At 36.7% G+C, this 17,852-nt stretch overlaps 1 protein-coding gene across 1 annotated transcript in view; it reads left to right on the forward strand.

The window, feature by feature from the left end:
- Positions 1-373: 373 nt before the first annotated feature.
- NUP107 (nucleoporin 107kDa) overlaps positions 374-17,852 on the forward strand; it is a 65,612-nt gene continuing 48,133 nt past the window's right edge. Inside the window, exons 1-7 of the mRNA XM_006886104.1 lie at positions 374-452; positions 1,664-1,750; positions 2,494-2,609; positions 5,647-5,785; positions 7,260-7,363; positions 15,009-15,136; positions 16,415-16,463. Coding sequence (XP_006886166.1) covers positions 377-452; positions 1,664-1,750; positions 2,494-2,609; positions 5,647-5,785; positions 7,260-7,363; positions 15,009-15,136; positions 16,415-16,463 — 699 coding nt within the window. The 5' untranslated portion in view covers positions 374-376. The remainder of the gene's footprint in view (positions 453-1,663; positions 1,751-2,493; positions 2,610-5,646; positions 5,786-7,259; positions 7,364-15,008; positions 15,137-16,414; positions 16,464-17,852) is intronic.

A 17,852-nucleotide genomic window follows, 5' to 3' on the forward strand; every position in this document is an offset into this window, starting at 1 on the left:
TTTCTCAATTCAGTAGGAGAAAGATTGTTTACCTTCATGAAGCAGTAATCTAAAAGTGTTATTTTAATACTGATTTCATCTGTTGAAGTAATTCCATAGGAGAGGAGTTTAATATAGTGAAAATCAAAGACAGTTACTTGCATGTAAGATTTGAGTGTGACTTTCTCTGCAGCTTAATCAGAATTTGAAGTGATGAGGGCATTCTAAGATCAGAAACTTGAAAAAAAGAAAAAAAAAATCAGAAACTTGACTACTGAAATTACCTGTACCTTGACTAACTCAGAGTTCCTTATAATGATGTTAAACTTTCCAAAACTCCAATTTTGTTTAATTCACTTGAACTTGATTTTATTATTTTAGGATTAGCTTTGGAGAGATGTTATCTCCTGTGGTCCGAGAAGCAGAGGTGACCCGAACAGCCCGTAAACAGCGTGCTCAAAAAAAAGTTTTAAGTATCCTTTACATTTTATACATCATTATTTTAAAAATTGCAAGATGCTCAGATTCTAAGTGGTACACTTTTTTTAAAAATTGGTTTGTATACATTGTTTTATTCGTGTGCATTGTGTTTAATACAATCATAGAAATTGTATTTTTTTTAATTGTATTTTTTATAATTACTATTGATACAATAGAACTGTGACAATGTTGTGTCAAATGCGATAATGGTTACCCATGGTGGACAGTGTTTGATGAAAACAAGCTTGGAAGCAGGAGTGGCATCCACTTCCGAAATAGCTTGCCTCAGGAAACCCTATAAACCTGGAGAAAGGATGAAAGTTATACAGAAGTGTCCAGGACTTTCGTTCATAGGCTCAGTATGAGTTGCCTATGACTGGATGGCACGTAACAATAGCAACAGCATAGAGAGAGATAAGGTGGCCTAGTGGACAGAAAGTGATGCTCCCAAGCCAAAGGTGGGTGACTTTTTAATCCGTTGGCCTCAGGCCTGTTTTTCATTGTTTTTGGTCAAACATTCTTCTATGTCGTATAGCCCTGGTGTGTCCACTTGCTGTACAGAGGTAACTCATTGCTGTCAGATGTGATAATGATTACCCATGGTAGACAATGTTTGATGAAGCTCCCCGATTAAAACAAGCTTGAAAGCAAGAGTTGCATCCACTTCTGAAACAGCTTGCCTCTGGAAACACGATGAACCTGGAGAAAAGGATGAACATTATACAAGTGTCCAGGTCTTTCATTCATAGTGTTGCTATGAGTCACCTACAACTCAATGGCACTTAACAACAACAATATTGATAAAATTTTCTTTCTAATGAGTGGTTTTAATAAATATCAGTCAATTATAAATTACTACATTGATAAGGTATTGTCACTCCTTAGATGTATTATTTGTGTGTTAATGAGATTAAGATTTATGTTTTCTTAAATACAAATGTGTATTTTACTGCTGTCATATTGTAGCTACTTCTGCTAATGTTAAAGTTTTTAAAAACATCATTTACTATAGTAGTCTGTGACTAGCATCTTCAGAATTTAAATGGCAGGCAGAATTCTGTACTCTTTAGATCTCAAAAGGTAGCTATAAATTACTTTGCCCTTTAAATATCTTCCTGTGTTTTATATCATGTAAAGAAGTATACTTAGTTCTCATCTTAATGATCTCTTTTCTACATGGAAACTTTTCTTAACTTTTATAAAGCATGGGCATCTCAAGATGAAAGTTGTGTTTATACCACACCAAGAAACCAGGTTCTTCCTCGAAGTCCCATCTCGTTTCAGCAGCCTTGTAAGATATTTTGCTTTTAAAGCATTGAATAATAAGAATAAGAATAGAAACTAACATTCATTGGACCATTGTAAATATTTGGCTACACTGTCAATAATAATAAAAATTCAGCTACAAAAATTGTAGTGCATGTGCAAGTCACTATAAACCCACAGTAACTGTTAGATTGAGATTATCTCCACTTTACTGAAAGTGAGATTTTGTTACCAGCAACTTGGTACTGGTATTAGGGCAACCCAGGTACAAGGTTGTAGGACTGTTGTGATCCATGGAGTTTAGGGTTTTCATTGTTTGATTTTTATTTTTTAAAGTCAGACTTAAGAAAGTTAAATAATGTAGAGGCATAGCTCAGAAAGTGTTCATGTAAATAATGAAAGCGTAATTCAGACAATTTTACCTATACTCTAAAGATTCTATACTATATTGCTCCCAGTATGCTTCATAAAATTAGAAATTAAAGAATCCGTTAACACATTGCTTAGTCTCTTTTTATTTTAACTGCTTTGATTATTTTGTCATAAAAACGTCTGAGTGGTAAAAATGTTCTCTCACAGCCTCTATAGTACTAAAAAAATCAAATTTAGGGAAAGATGGTGAATCTTTGTGTTGTAAAAAATGTTACTGCTTACAGTATTTATTTGGTTAGAATCTACAGAACTGAAAATTAATTCTGCTTTATCATTTGATTGTTTACTTTGTCTTGATGATAACTGCTCATGCCCCTTCTATTCTTTTTTTGGTAGTTACTCCACCAAATCGAAGCTTACTAAGGCAGCCAGATATTTCCTGTATTCTTGGAGCAGAAGGAAGGTCACCCAGGCTTACACAGTCTTCAGGGTTCTTGGGGAATCTGTCTATGGTATGTGGAAAAATAAGAGTGAAATTCCGCCTTGTGTCAACTTATTACATTTAGTTGAAAAGCCTTTTTATGAGAACTTAAGTCTTACTTATTATTTTTGTCAGCAGAGTTCTCCTCAGCCCAAGTTTCTATCTCATGAATGCACAGAGGTCCAGCAACCACCTTTAGTAATTTTTTCCTTGAGGACAGACTGATTTAAAGATATGTCTTTATTGTTGCCTCTGTGTAGATTTTGGATAAAGATGAATTTTATTTAACTTCTTATTAATATTTTCCTTCATGCCACTCTCTACTTGTTGTTAAGGCTCCACAGAATTCACAGACAATCCTCAAGATATGGGATTAGGGATATAAGTTCGAGCTCAGGATCAAGAAGGACTTGGGATGAAGTTCTTCATTCAGGACAATCTCTTTTTAGCCAGGCTTGCAGGCTGGACTCTCTCTGGCTTTTGACTCTCGGCCCTTCAGGCCTCTTGGGCCAACATGGCCCCTGATATACTTGGACAAGTTACAGAGTGCTGTACTCTGCTACCAAGTGCTTAACAACGCCACATCTGCCAGCAAGTCTTCTACCTGAAGGCAGTTAGTTCTAGCTAACCCACTGCTCTGTCTCCTGGGTATAGGAGATTCCTAGTGCAGGGACCCTGGCCAAGGGACACATTGTGCTTTAGTCAGATCCTTAGGTCCTTCATTTTCACCTTGGAGATGGCACATTTCAAGCATAGCAGGAGTTCAGAACTGACCATTTCCTTCATTTGGTTTCTGTACCCTTTATTTGCACAGTCCTGGTCTTTACAAGGATGGCACCTTATATTATTGACAAGCCATCTGTTCCCTCTGGTGGGAATTATACAGCCCAGTTTCAGCAGTTATCAGTACATAGTTGATCTAGTTCCATGTGTACTTCATGAATACCTTTCACATGATTTTAGAAAAAAATTTAGGTAACCTGGCATTTCACCCATAAATTAATACATATTTGTAAGGACTCTTTAAGCATATTCACTACATTCATGTGTACCAGTTCTATTTTATTTCAAGCTTTTACTGTGTTTATGTGAGTTACAATAATTATTTCACTAAGTGCACAAATCTCCCTAATTTTTTGTGTGTTTTTTCAATTGGTCAGTTCAACTTTGTATCCAAACAAGGTCAACACTTCGGTTCTTTGTCTTTGCTATGCCTTAGAAAATTTAAACTTTTTGATTGGATTCTTTGCCTTTTTCTTATTGAGGTGCTGATGTATTCTATAAATTTTAGACGTCCCTTATCAGATACGTCATTACCTAATAATTTTTTCACAGACTATGGGTTTCCTTTACAGAGAAGATTTTTTTGTGTAGTTTTATTTTTTATTTTTTTTTTTTATTATTATACTAGTTTATTTACAAAATTTGAATACATTGTTTTTCCAGAACAGATTCTTCCAATTTCCCTCATCCCCTCATCAAATTGTACAACCCCATGATTGATTCTCTCTCCCCCTGCACATCTTCATCTGCTTCCACACACACCACCCCCCCATCCTCATACTCATTCTACAGTAATGGTTCACTCAGCATAATGCTCTCCAGTCCCTTGAAAGTTAGGTAATAATTTGCAAAATCATTGCTCCTGCATGCTCTATAGTATTCCATTGTGTGACTATTCCATAATTTCTCAATCCATTCATTTGTGGTTGGACATCTGGGCTGTTTCCATGTTCTTGTGATGGTGAATAACATTGCTATGAACTTTGGTGTACAAGTTTCTGTGCCTCAGTTCCCATTTTCTCAGGGTATATTCCAAATAGTGGAGTAGCTGGGTCATGTGGAATTTCAGTGTTCAGCTTTTTAAGGAAACGCCAATCTGCCTTCCAGAATGGTTGTACCATTTTACAATCCCACCAGCAGTGTATAAGAGTTCCTTTCTCGCCACATCCACTCCAACATTTATTACTTGCTCTCCTGTTTAACTTTGTCACTGTTTGATGTACATAGGGATTTGATTTTTAAAAGGTCCCATTCATCTGTTTTATCCTCTCCTGGTTGTCGGTCACAGCATAAATTTCCTTAGCAGAATAACCCATGACTTATTTCCCTACGCCATGGTGGTGTTGCTATGTGCCATCGAGTTGTCTGCAACTTGTAGTGACCCTATGTACAACAGCCCTAAAAACTCTGCCTTATCCTGTGCCAATCTCACCATCTCCGACACACGTACCCCCATTACCCCAGTCACTGAATCAGTCCATCTCAAGGATCTTCCTCTCCTTCGCTGCTATTTTTAAGTGAAAAATTTTGTGACATTTGTTTTTAGATGCCATTGAGTCAGAATGGACTCCTAGCTGGCTTTCCAGTGGGAATTCAGAGTATTTAAATTTCATGGGAAGAGATTGCGCATTTCCTGCGGAGTAGCTAAGGAGTTTGAACCATTTGCCTTTGGTTTGGCAGCAGAACTCCTTGCCAAAACATTTTCATTATCCCAAATGATAACCTTTTACCCAATAAGTTGGTAATCCCCCCATTCCCCCTCCCTTAAACCCTCAGCAACCACTAATCTGCTTTCTATAATTTTATCTACTCAAGATATTTCATATACATGAGTTAATGCTTGATCATTAGTGACTGGCTTCTTTCACTTGATTTCATGATTGCAGAATCCATGTGTTGTGTAGTATGTATATATTGATATTTCATATATTTTTGTGATTAAGTTGTATCCTAATTTATGAATATGCCACATTTGTTTATCCAGCTATTGATGGAGATTTAGTTTGCTTCCACTTTTTTCCTATTCTGAGTAGTGCCACTATATCCATTTGTATAATTTTTTAAATCCTTGTTTTCAGTTCTTTTGAGTATATACCTAAGAATACAAATGCTATGTCTATATTTTAAAATTGATAAATGCATGCATGATATTTATAAAGTATAAAAATAGAAAGTAAAAGCTTCCGTTGGTATAATTCTGTATCAGTTACTTTTTTGAATCTTTTTCCTCAATGATAATAGCTTTAACTTTCTATATCTTCTTTTTATTATTATTATTTTCTCAGATAACTAGCCTGGATGACAGTAATTGGACAACTGCATTCTCATCCCAGCGTTCAGGGCTTTTCACAGAGCCCAACACTGTGACAGAGGACATGACGCTCAGTGCTGTGATGCTCCATGAGGATGATCCTGGAGAAGCTGGTAAAATACATTGGAGTTTTGTTTGCTTGTTGCTTTCTTAAAACAAAGTAACAATCTCCTCCTTTTTCTGAGCTGTGTTATAGCAGTTAGTTACTAAATCAATTGGTTATAGTAATGGCTAAGTTATTTGATGTAGTACCTTTAGAGGATTGAGACTCACCTTAGTTCTCAGTCAGATCAGCATTTTGCTGGGGTTTTGGTCTGGGTGATGTTTTTTCCATATAAATGCATCCTCTTGGGTCACTGAGTAAGTCTTTGAGATTCTTATTTGTATTTTTCAAGTTGTGTTTCTTTTTTTAGGTTTATCTTTCTAATACTCGTAGTGTGCTTTGTTTTGACCTGAACACTAATGCTATTTTTAAACATACTGTTGTGATCTATAGTTTCAGGTTTGTTGTCACCTTTCTCCTTAGGCAACAAGCATTTGATGTCTGTAAACCTATTTATAGGTTCCTCCTCATTTTATCACTATCATAAGCTTGTCAGAACTAGTCATTGTTCTAAGCCTTGTACAAACATTAGCTCATATGATCCTTACCAACCCAAAAGGCAAACCCATTGCCATCAAATTGATTTAGACTCATGGTGACAGAGTAGAACTAGCCCATAGGATTTCCAAGGCTCTGATCTTTATGTAAGCAAACTGCCATATGTTTTTCTTACGGAGTGTCTCTTACGGTAGGTTCAGGTTGCTCACCTTTCATTTAATAGGCAAATGTGTAACCATTGCTCCACGAGGGATCCTTATAATCCTTACCATAAGCCTTTAAAATAGTGATAATAATCATGTCCATCTTAGAGTGAAGCACTCTACTACTCAGAGACATTTAATAGTTTATTACCTGGGTAGGAAGTGATGGCACTAGGATTTTAAAGTAAGCCCTTTGACTCTAGAGTCTTTTTTTTAACACTGCAGTAACCACTACATTTTATTTTTTAGCCAATGATAGCTCCTCAAATTTGAGTAACTTCTTATTAAACCGTTTGTACTTAATATATGAAATACAAGAATTCCATTTTACTATGAATAGTTGGCTGAGATCTTAAATATTATACATTATAATGGCACAGTGTATTATTTTCCCCAAGCAGAACATGTTTTTTTTCTGTCTTCCATCTATTTATTAATGTTCACGTTATGTGGGTTTGTAAACTAAGCAACCCTAACCTCACCTCTTATTTCCAGTATGTGCTATCTGCTGTATACGAGTGTGCTCATTATTTACATGAGCCCAGTATATGTGACAATACTGAGTTACAACTTTCTCAATTATTTTTTTTATGCATTTAAGATATAAATCATACATTATAACACTTGGCTCTTTATTTTTTTTTATATATAGATACAGAAAAGATTAGTAAATGTAACACCTTTGGTATCTTAAAGGACTCTTACTATGTTTTTAAGTTTTTAAACAAGCAATCACCTGAAAGTTAACTTCCCTTTTTTCCTTTTCTTTTTAATGTGCTCCAGCATCCATGAGTATGTTCTCTGATTTCCTGCAGTCTTTTTTGAAGCACTCTTCAACTACAGTTTTTGATCTTGTAGAAGAATATGAAAACATTTGTAGCAGTCAGGTAAGCTGATTTTATTTCATTCTTGAAAAAATGTCAGTACCTTTTTTTTTTAAAGCACAGCATTAGCCTGCTGATTTCCACACTGTTTAAAAGAGTGTTTTAGGAGTTAAGCAGGAGTGATGAGAATGGTTTCCTAGGGCAACTTTACTTTTTATTTTCTGAAGGTCTATGTAAGATTTCTTTCGAGGCAGAGGACTTCTGTTGCTTTTAAGAAATGGGCTTCAAAAAAAGGAAAAATTTGAAAACTCTTGTTTTAAGAATAATTAATATCATGGTGTTTTGTTATGCACTTAATATTGTTTGAAAAAAAAATATTGTTTGCATATAAGTAGTTGGTCTCTATTCCACAATCAGCACCTGGCCTAGTTTTCACAGCTGATATTGAGCTTCTCCACCAATTCTTTCCACAGATGTTCGGTCTGATTCCTATGCATACTATCAGGTGAAATCCATGTGTATAACCTGCATTTATGGCTCTTATAAAAATGTATTTGCAATGAATAAGTCATTGATTCTGCAAAATTAAATCATTCTATCTCCAGCTTCATTTCTGTCACCGAGTCCATGTTTTCCAGCTACTGATTGCTCTTCTCTGTTCCCAACTTTTGCATTCCAGTCACCCATTATTATCAATGCATCTTGATTACATGTTTGATTGATCTCTGACTCTAAAAGTTGGTAAAATCTTCTATTTCCTCTTCTTTGACTCTGGTTGTTGGAGCATATCTCTGAATGATAGTGATATTTACTGGACTTCCTTGTATGCATATGGATATTATCCTGTCGCTCACAATATTATATTTCAAGACATCTAGAAATAATGTCTTTAACTATGAAAGTCACCCTGTTTTTCTTCACCTTTTCATCTCTGGAATAATAGATCATATGATCATCCAACTCAAAATGCCCTATGCCAGTCTATCTCATCTCGGCAGTACCTAGTATGTCAATATTTATGCATTCCATTTCTTCCTTAAAAATATCTAATTTTAAAAAAAAAAAATCTAATTTTTGGCGAGCTCTGGTGGCCTAGTGGCAAGAAGCTGCAACTGCAATCTCAGAGATGCACGGTTCGAATCCACCAGATGCTCTGCTGGAGAAGGAGGAACAATCTCCTCCTGTATCAGTCAGATCTGATTTGACAGTACACACAAAAAAAATAATGAACTAAAATAAATTTTTAAAATAAATCTAATTTTCCTACATTCATCGTTCTCACATTCCATGTTCCACTCACCAGTGTCTGTTTATAACTGTTCCTCTTCCTTTGCATTTCCATACTTGAAAGCTCTGCCTCAGTTGCTGTGTCTGTTAGTCTGTGTGTGTCCTGTTGTACATAGAGTTTTCAGAGGCCTACTATTTTGGAAGTGGATGGCCAATCCTTCTTCCTAGTCTGTCTTAATTTGAATGCTCAGATTTAGAGAGGTATCTGACAGACAAGCATTTTATGGGAAAAAAGCAGATGAAACAACAAACAATAGTATTTGTTCCTATTCCAAAGAAGGGTGACCCAACAGAGTGTGAAAACTATAGAACAATATCATTGATTTCAGAACAGTATCATTGATTTCACATGCAAGCAAGATTCTACTGAAGATTATCCAAAAAAGACTGGAACAGCACATCAGCATAGAACTGCCAGAAGTCTAGGTTGGGTTGAGAAGGGGTTGTGGTACTAGGGATATTGTAGCTAATGTTAGATAGATCTTAGCTGAAAGCAGGGAATACCAGAGGAATGTCTCTCTGTGTTTCATTGATTATGCAAAGGCATTTGGTTGTGTGGATCATTACAAACTGTGGCTGACTCTGAGAAGAATGGGAATCCCAGAACACTTGATCGTGCTAATGCGAAACCTATACTTGGACCAAGAGGCAGTCCTCAGGACAGAGCAAGGAAACGCTGCATGGTTCAAAATTGGGAAAGGCATATGCCAAGGATGTGTCGTGTCTCCATACCTTTTCAACCTGTATGCAGAGCAGATTATCTGGGAGGTTGGGCTCAATGAGGAGAAGTGTAGCATCAGGATGGGTGGAAAATCTGTCAACAGCCTGCGTTATGCAGATGACACAACCCTGCTTGCTGAAACTGAGGAGGACCTGAAGCACTTGCTATAGAGGATCAAGGACTGCAGCCTTCAATATGGGTTGAGATTCAGTATCAGGAAGACAAAGAATTCTCACCACTGGACCAATTGGCAGCATCAGAATGGATGGATGGTGAAGAGATTCAGATTGTTAACAAGTTTAGTCTGCTTGGCTCCACAGTGAACATTCTTGGCACCAGCAGCCAGGAAATTAAAAGACATATTGCGATGGAAAAGTCTGCTGTTAGGGACTTCTCAAGGTTACTGAAGAGCAATGGTGTCACTCTGGAGACTAAGGTACATCTGATACAGCCTGTGGTCTTTGCAATCACTAGTTATGCATCAGAGAGTTGGACAATGACGAGGGAGGATAGAAGGAGAATAGATGCCTTTGAGCTATGGTGCTGGAGAAGAGTTTTGAGGGTATCATGGACTGCTAAGAAAACAAACAGATTCAGCCTGGAGAGGGTTAAACCAGGCTGCTCCTTGGAGGCAAGGATTCTGAGGCTTCGTCTAACATACTTTGGGCATGTTATAAGGAGGTCCTTGGAGAGGGACATGGTTGGGAGGGTGGAGGGACAGTGCAGGAGGGGAAGGCCCTCTATAAGGTGGATTGATTCAGTGATGGGTAATTTGGATAGGTGTGTCAGAGGCAGTGCAATTGGCACAGGACAGAGCAGAGTTTAGGGCTGTTGTACATAGGGTCGCTATGAGTCTCAAGCGACTCGACACCACATAACAACAACAACAATAGTTAATTTCTGAATTGTTCCATTATAAAGATAGTATTTTCATTGACTAAAAAAATGGGAACAAATAGATTGATTGGAGGAAAATTTAAAATTTTAGGTATATTCTCTTTCAACTCAGCTCTGAGTCTTTCATGTAGGCAAAATGAGCAGAACTTACCCACCAGAGTTGAAAAAATTTATGGACAAGAAATTATCCTTGAAATTAAATGGTTACAGACAGACATGTCCAGGGAATTTTGGGAGGATTTGATCCCTTTAATGAATCTTGTAATAGATGAATGTGTGGAGACGTTAACTAGTGGACAGCAAAACAATATTGGAATGGTGGTAATAGTATCATGTTAGAATCTTTGGAGCATGTATAAATAATGACTGTTTAGCAGAGAAATCCATTACTTCCATGTTTCCCTTCTCCCAAGGACCTATTATACTCTTGGACAAAAATCAAGCTTTGTACCTTCTTACTAAGTTTTTGTTCAATAAACTTTTTGTAGTAGTACAAAAAAAAATTTTAATAAAGTGTGAAAGGTAGAAATCATGCTTTTGTCAAACACTGAATGTCAAACACTAGTAACATTATTCTCTGAACACTTTTTAGAAGGTAGGAAACTTGTAATAAAGATTCTTAATATTTTTAATGAATGCCCCGGTTTCTTAATTCCCATGGATAACATAACAAGTATTAACCATAATCTTTGATAAAGATCTTTTTTCTCTGAATTATTAAACCTTTTGCAGTTATATGTATAGTTTTGTGTGTATCTCTGGGGTTATCATAACTCTTCTTAGAGTTATGTGCCATCGAATCAAGTACAACTCATAGCAATCCTGTGAACAATAGATCTGAACCCGGCACGATCCTGTGCCATCCTCATCGTTTCTGACACTCCTGAGCAGGATGGTCCTTTTGACAATCCATGAAATATTAACTATGCTTCTCAATATCACAGTTCAGAGGCATCAGTTCTTCTGTCATCCTTATTCATTGTGCAGCTTTCAAGTATAGCAAGTGATTTAAAAGACCATGGCATGAATCAAGCACAGCTTAGTCTTCAGAGTTTGGAGAGGTCCCTGACAGTAGACTTGCCTCTTGCAATATGTCTCTTGATCTCCTGACTGCTGTTACGACAGGTGTTGATTATGGATCCAAATAAGGTGAAATTGTTGAAAATTTTAATCTTTTTTCCTTCTATCATGATGCTTTCAATCCAGTGCTAAGGGTTTTTGTCTCCTTGACAAAAGGCAAACAAGGTTGTGGCATCTCCATAATGCAAGTTGTTGATGAGTTTTCATCCAATTCTGATGCCACATTCTTCTTCATAGAGTCCAGCTTCTTGGATGATTTGCTCAGCATACAGATTGAATGCATATGGAGAAGGGTTTTATAACCTTGACTCATACTCACCCTGATTTTAAACCATGCAGTTTTCCTTCACTCTATTCAGGAAAAGATTCTTGGTCTAGGTATAGATATTGTATGAGCATGATTCAGTGTGTTGGGATTCGCATGCTTGTTAATTAGTCATAGTTTGTTATGATATATATAGTCAAATACCTTTATATAGTCGCCAAAACACACTGCACAGTCTTCTGATATTCTCTGCTTTCAGCAAAGATCTGACATCAGCAGTGATATCCTTGGTGCCACTTTTGAACTCAGCTTAAACTTCTGGCAGTTTTCTGTAAAAGTACTGTTCTAGCTGTTTTGGATAATCTTCAGCAATATTTTACTTATATTTGATAGTAATGATATTGTTAGATAATTTTCACATTCTGTTGGATTACCTTTCCAATGGGAATGAATATGGATCTCTTCCAATCAATTGGCCAAGCAACTCACCTCCAAATTTCCTGGCACAGACAAATGAATATGCCCAGGGCTGCATCTATTACTTGAACATGCTGGTATTCTATCAATTCTTGGGGCCTTATTTTTTGCAAGTGCCATCAGTGCAGTTTCAACTTCTTCCTTCATTACCATTGGCTTTTTTATCATATGGTACTTCCTGAAATATTTCAGTGTCACACAGTTCTTTTTGATACAGTGACATTCTGTGTATTCTTTCCATCTTTTGATGCTTCCTAGATCATTCAAGATTTTGCCCATAGTATCTCCCAGTATTGCAACTCATATTTTTCAGTTCTTTAGAAATGTCAAGCAATTTATTTTTTCAATTCCAGCTCTTGGCACAATCTGTAATTATATTTTGCTTTGTCTTCTTGAGCTGTCCTTTAAAAATCTTCCATTTATCTTTTTTACTTTGGCAATTCTTCCCTTTGTTTGGCTTCTTGACACTAGTGCAATTTTCAGAGTCTCTTCTGGCATCCATTTTGGTCTTTTTCCTCTTCTGTATCTGTAATGATTTTTTGCTCTCTTCTGAATGCTGTGTTTGATGTCATTCTTTAACTCATCTTCTATCACTAGTGTTCAATGCCTCAAACTTATTTTGGAGATGATTTTTAAATTTAAATGGGGCTCTTGTGAACTTGTTTTCATTTTCTTCTGCTTCAGTTTTAATTTGCACATGAGTAATTGATAGACTTGACGGCCGTCAACATTTGAAAGTCTTTTCCACATTCAGTACCTGCCCTGATTTTGACTGCTTATGGGAAGTTCATTCAACTCATATGTGGTCAGTCCTAAAACAGATTTTGGTGTGCTAAAGAGTCATAGTAACCCTGTATAAAACAGAAGAAGATTCTGTATATCATCATAATCGTGTGCCATTGTCATTATCTCTACTGTCTGTATGTACATTGTTGCAGTCTCTTTGCCAGTGCTGACTCATTGAGTATCTTCCTCTCTTTCACTGACTCTGAAAAAGTTTAGAACTTCTCTTTTTTGGAAGCAGGGGTGGCATCCACTTCCTAAACAACATGCCTCTGGAAATTCCATGAACTTTGAGAAATGATAGTATCAGAAGGCTTTCAGGTCTTTTGTTCATAGAGTCACTATGAGTTATGCTTGACTCGATGGCACTCAACAACAACAATGTTTAGAACAAGGGTTGACTTGTTACATGGTGTATATTTTTCAACCATGCTTTCAAGATCTCTAGTTTTCAGTTATTACTATGTTTATATTATGATTTTAGCAGCCATAGATTATATATAGCTTATTTTCAACCTCTGGCTATTATTGTGGAATATGAAACCTATAAATGCTATGCGTGTCACCCAAAGTTAAGACTTTTTCTTTTCCCATAACCAAACAGAGCAATCTTAGCAATTCCTATATATACAGTTCAATGTCTTTGGTTATAATCTTCAAATCTTCTCAGCTTTCTTGATATCTGTTTCCAGATTACTTCACTTTTTGTTGACACAGACTCAACTATCCACTAAGTTTCTCATTTAAATTTTAGGATTGCTGCTGCCCATTTGATCACATAAAGATACTTTTTTTCAAAGGACATACTGTTCTAATTAACCTACAGTATTATTTGGCTTCTATTATTTCATTCATCAGCGTTGAAGACTCTCCTTCATAGGGTCGCTGTGAGTCGCCTGAGACTCGACAGCACTTAACAACAACATTATTTCAATCTTCTCAGTGATAAAGCACTGGTCTGTCCATTTACTATACAAAGATAACTTGAGGTTGCTGCGATGCTACACACTGTGACACTGATGTGTCAAATGCAATAATAGTTACCCATGGTGGACAGTGTTTGGTGGAGCTTCCTGATTAAAACAAGCTTGGAAGCTTGAGTGGCATCCACTTCCGAAATAGCTTGCCTTGCCTCTGAAAATTTTATGAATGTGGAGAAATGATGAAAGTTATACAAGTGTTCAGGTCTTTCATTCCTAGGGTCACTATGAGTCATCTCCAATTCGACAGCATTTAACAACAACAGCAATATTACTTGGCTTAAAGATGATTTCAAAGAATAGTTTTAGCTTAAAATTTAAAGATTTCCTCAGGATACTTATTTCAGCATGCTTGTTCATTTAGCCTCAGTGGCTTCAGAAAGTCTGAATTTTGTGAGAATTTAAAATTCTGTTCCACATTTTTACCTTTTTGATCAAGATTCTTCTATAGACTCTGATCAACATTTTCATTTGTAATAGCTGGATTGTACTGTTTCTGGTTTTATGACAAAGAACGCAGTTATTTATGTCAGATTAGATACACGTTTCCATTCCTCCTTTGTATTCTTACTATCTTTTTCCTTTGCTACTCCAGGCAAATAGAAACCAATTGTTGTTTCTAGTTGGCCAGTTATATGGCCACTTTATAGCTTTTAAGACCAGAGGTACCACATATTAAAGTTAGAACAAAAGCACTAAAATCAAAGTTAACTGATAGGTCCCACAAAACCATGACCCTAAAACTTGCAAACTAGGAAACCAGCTTCCATGATTTATTTGTAGGTAGGTAGGTAGTATCAGCCGGTACTGCTTTTACTCTTTATAGAAATGTATGCATAAGTCCTAGCCCACTGCTGTCAAGTCTCTTCTAACTTGTGGGGGCTTGGAAAAGTATTTGTTGTATTTTTACAACAAAAAAAGAGTGAGTTGTGTTTAGACTATAAACCTTTGCTGAAGGAGATTTCCTCCTTTCCTCTCTTAGAACAGCTATGGATTTGAATACTTGCCCTTTTAGTTCACACAAGACGCTATGTCCCCAGAGCTCCTTATATATAAACATTTAAATCAAGACCATTTTATAAGGAATTTTATATTAAATTTTAAGAAAGCAGAAAAATATTGTAATTAATTTTAACGTAACATACCTAAAGAGTATAAAGTTATTAATGACTCAAAAGTTATATAATACTAATTTCTTTGACTATATATTTAATTCAGGTGAATATACTGAACAAAATAGTGAGCCGAGCAACACCTGGACTCCAAAAGTTTTCAAAAACAGCCAGCATGCTCTGGCTTCTTCAGCAAGAGATGGTCACATGGAGGCTGCTGGCATCTTTATATAGGTAAAGTTGTGTTAAAACCATACCCACTGCCGTTAAAAGTTAACCCTGACACCTAGCTATCCACCATTGGGTTTCCAAGGCTGTAAATCTTTATGAAAGACTTCCCATCTTTCTCTCAAAGAGCAACTGATGGATTCCAACTGTTGATCTTTCAGTTCGTTGTTGAGGATCTTTTCTTTTTCTGACCCTCTTCCTTTCCCAGCAAGATGTATTTTTCCAAGGAGTAGCCCTTCCTGACAACCGGTGTTAATTTCATTGAAAGGAAAGACAATACTTAGTGTGGGTCAAATCAGTACAGTGTGATAAAGTAAAGGAAGCTTTGAAGCAGTATGCAAGAATAAAGTGTAATTACATTAAGTTCTGTAGCATACAGTTTTGCAACAAGAGTAATAAATAATAATTCTGAGCAGAAACACAATATAGGACCTGGTTAGAATGGATGAAAAATGCAAAACAAAATTCAAATTCATAGAAAAAGACCAGACTTACTGGTCTGACAGAGACTGAGTAAATTCATGATACTGTTGTCCTAAAACAACCTCTAACTTGGAACTGAAGACCAGAGTCCACCTTACAGCCAAATAATGGACTGACTTATAAAATAAAAAACCCATAAGGAATGAACTCTGTAGAGCAGTCAACTATTAGAGACCAGAAGGACAGCTTCTACCCACAAGCAAAAATAAGAAGGTAGGGAGAAAGAGGGAAGCTTTATAAATGGAAGTAGAACCTGGCATAGAAATGGAGAGGATTGTGGGAGTAGAAACCAAGTCATGAAGCAATTTTTATGTATGAATGCCCCCACCCTATTCTCTAGCATCCATTGGTTTTCTCTTTTATTTAATCTTTGATTATTAATTGAATGAGAGTTTACATAGCAGCTCAGTTTTCAGTTTTAACAATTGATGCACTTTTTTAATGTCATCTTGCATGGCATGTTGCAATCTACAATATACCATCGTTCATCTCACGTTCTTCCTGTGTTACTCATTTCCTCTCCACTTTCTTTGCTAACCCTTCCTGCCTTAAGAACTTGATCTTTTATAGGGGAGCTCTGGTGGCCTAGTGGCAAGAAGCTGCACTGCAATCCCAGAAGCACATGGTTCGAATCCACCAGATGCTCTGCCGGAGAAGGAGGGACAATCTCCTCCTGTACCAGTCAGACCTGATTTGACGGTACACACACAAACAATAAAATAAAAATTTAAAAAAAAAAAAAGAACTTGGTCTTTGGGCAGATGCTGCCCTTTTTACCTCCAGTGATTGATTTTTCTAAAGAGCATTCCCCTCTAGTGGGATTGTTTACCTTGTGGACCTGTCTAATTTGGTTGGTTGAAAGTTGAGCCAAGGAAATGAGTTTAGTTCCAGACCAACAGAGTGACTAAGGGCCGCAGTCTAGGGGGGGGTTCCATAAGTCGCTGTGTGACCAGTAAGACTGATCATCTTTATGATAATTTGTTCTACATTTTTCTCTCATTCTATCCAGATCCTTCTAATGTAACTCCATTTCAGAGCACTTGGTAGCGGCAGCTAGACACTATCCAAATCTGGTGTCAAAGTCATGGAAGCTGAGGTTTAAGTGGTCCCTTAATCCAGTTGTTTCTATGCCCCTTTGATTTTCTTCATTCTTCTCTGTCCCAAATGGAGAAGAAGACCTTACACATATGCTTTTAAAATCAATTGCTATTCACCAAAATAAGGTATAGAACGTTTTCTTAGTGAACTGTTGTTCTAGTCAACCTTGACATCCTTCAAGGCTATGATTCTAAGCCTCCAATCCCAAGTGTATATAGAAGAGATAACTTTAGCACATTACAATATGCAAAAAAACTCCCCCAAACTTCAGGTGCATTCATTAACTGGAGAATTAAGATGTTCTTTTTGCTGTAGTGTCTTTTAAATGTTCTCATTGTTTTATTTTTTAGAAAATAACAGGTTTGTTCAGATGTCAGTATCATAATTCAGAAAGTGTGTGTATTGTTGATGTTGTGATGTGCCATTGAGTCACCTTCACCTGCATCTCATAGTGACTCTATGCACAAAGCTCTGTACCTTGCTCTATCCTGACCCAGTCTCACTGTCTCTGACATACCTACCCTTATTACCCCACTCATTTTGTCGATCAATCTCATCTGGGTCTTTCTCTCCTGCTCTGTCCCTCGATCCTTCCAAGCATGATATCCTTCTCCAAAGACTGGTCTCTATAGACTACATGCCCCAACAGAATCTCCAAATCCTTGCCTCCAAGGAGTATCTTGGTTTTACCCTTTCTAGGTCAGACCTGTTAGTTCTCCTGGCACATGGTATGTGTATACTCTTTTACCAGCACCACAATTCAAAGGCATCAGTTCTTCTGTCATCCTTTCTCATTGTCCATCTCTTTGATACATAGTAAATAATTGCAAAGACCATGGCTTGAATCTAGCACACTTTTAGTCTCTAGACAGCCTTACTTTTCAGCAAGAGCTGAAAGTGTATACTACTAGTATCTTCTATTTCAGTGTGATGTCTAAGTTTATTGGAAACCCATTTGCTTTCACTGGATAGAAAGGAGATGGGGAGTGGTGTCTATACACGCACGTGCGTGCGCACCCAGCTTTTGATCTATAGGTCCTTCTGTTGTATGAAATATATATTTTTTAGTGCAACAATGAATGAGTGGAAGCCCAAAATCTCTGTAAATGTTTATGAAAATTAATAAAATATAATTATAGAA

This window comes from Elephantulus edwardii, unplaced genomic scaffold (assembly GCF_000299155.1).
Source record: "Elephantulus edwardii isolate Elephantulus edwardi_28Jun2011 unplaced genomic scaffold, EleEdw1.0 scaffold00047, whole genome shotgun sequence".
Lineage (NCBI taxonomy): Eukaryota > Metazoa > Chordata > Mammalia > Macroscelidea > Macroscelididae > Elephantulus > Elephantulus edwardii.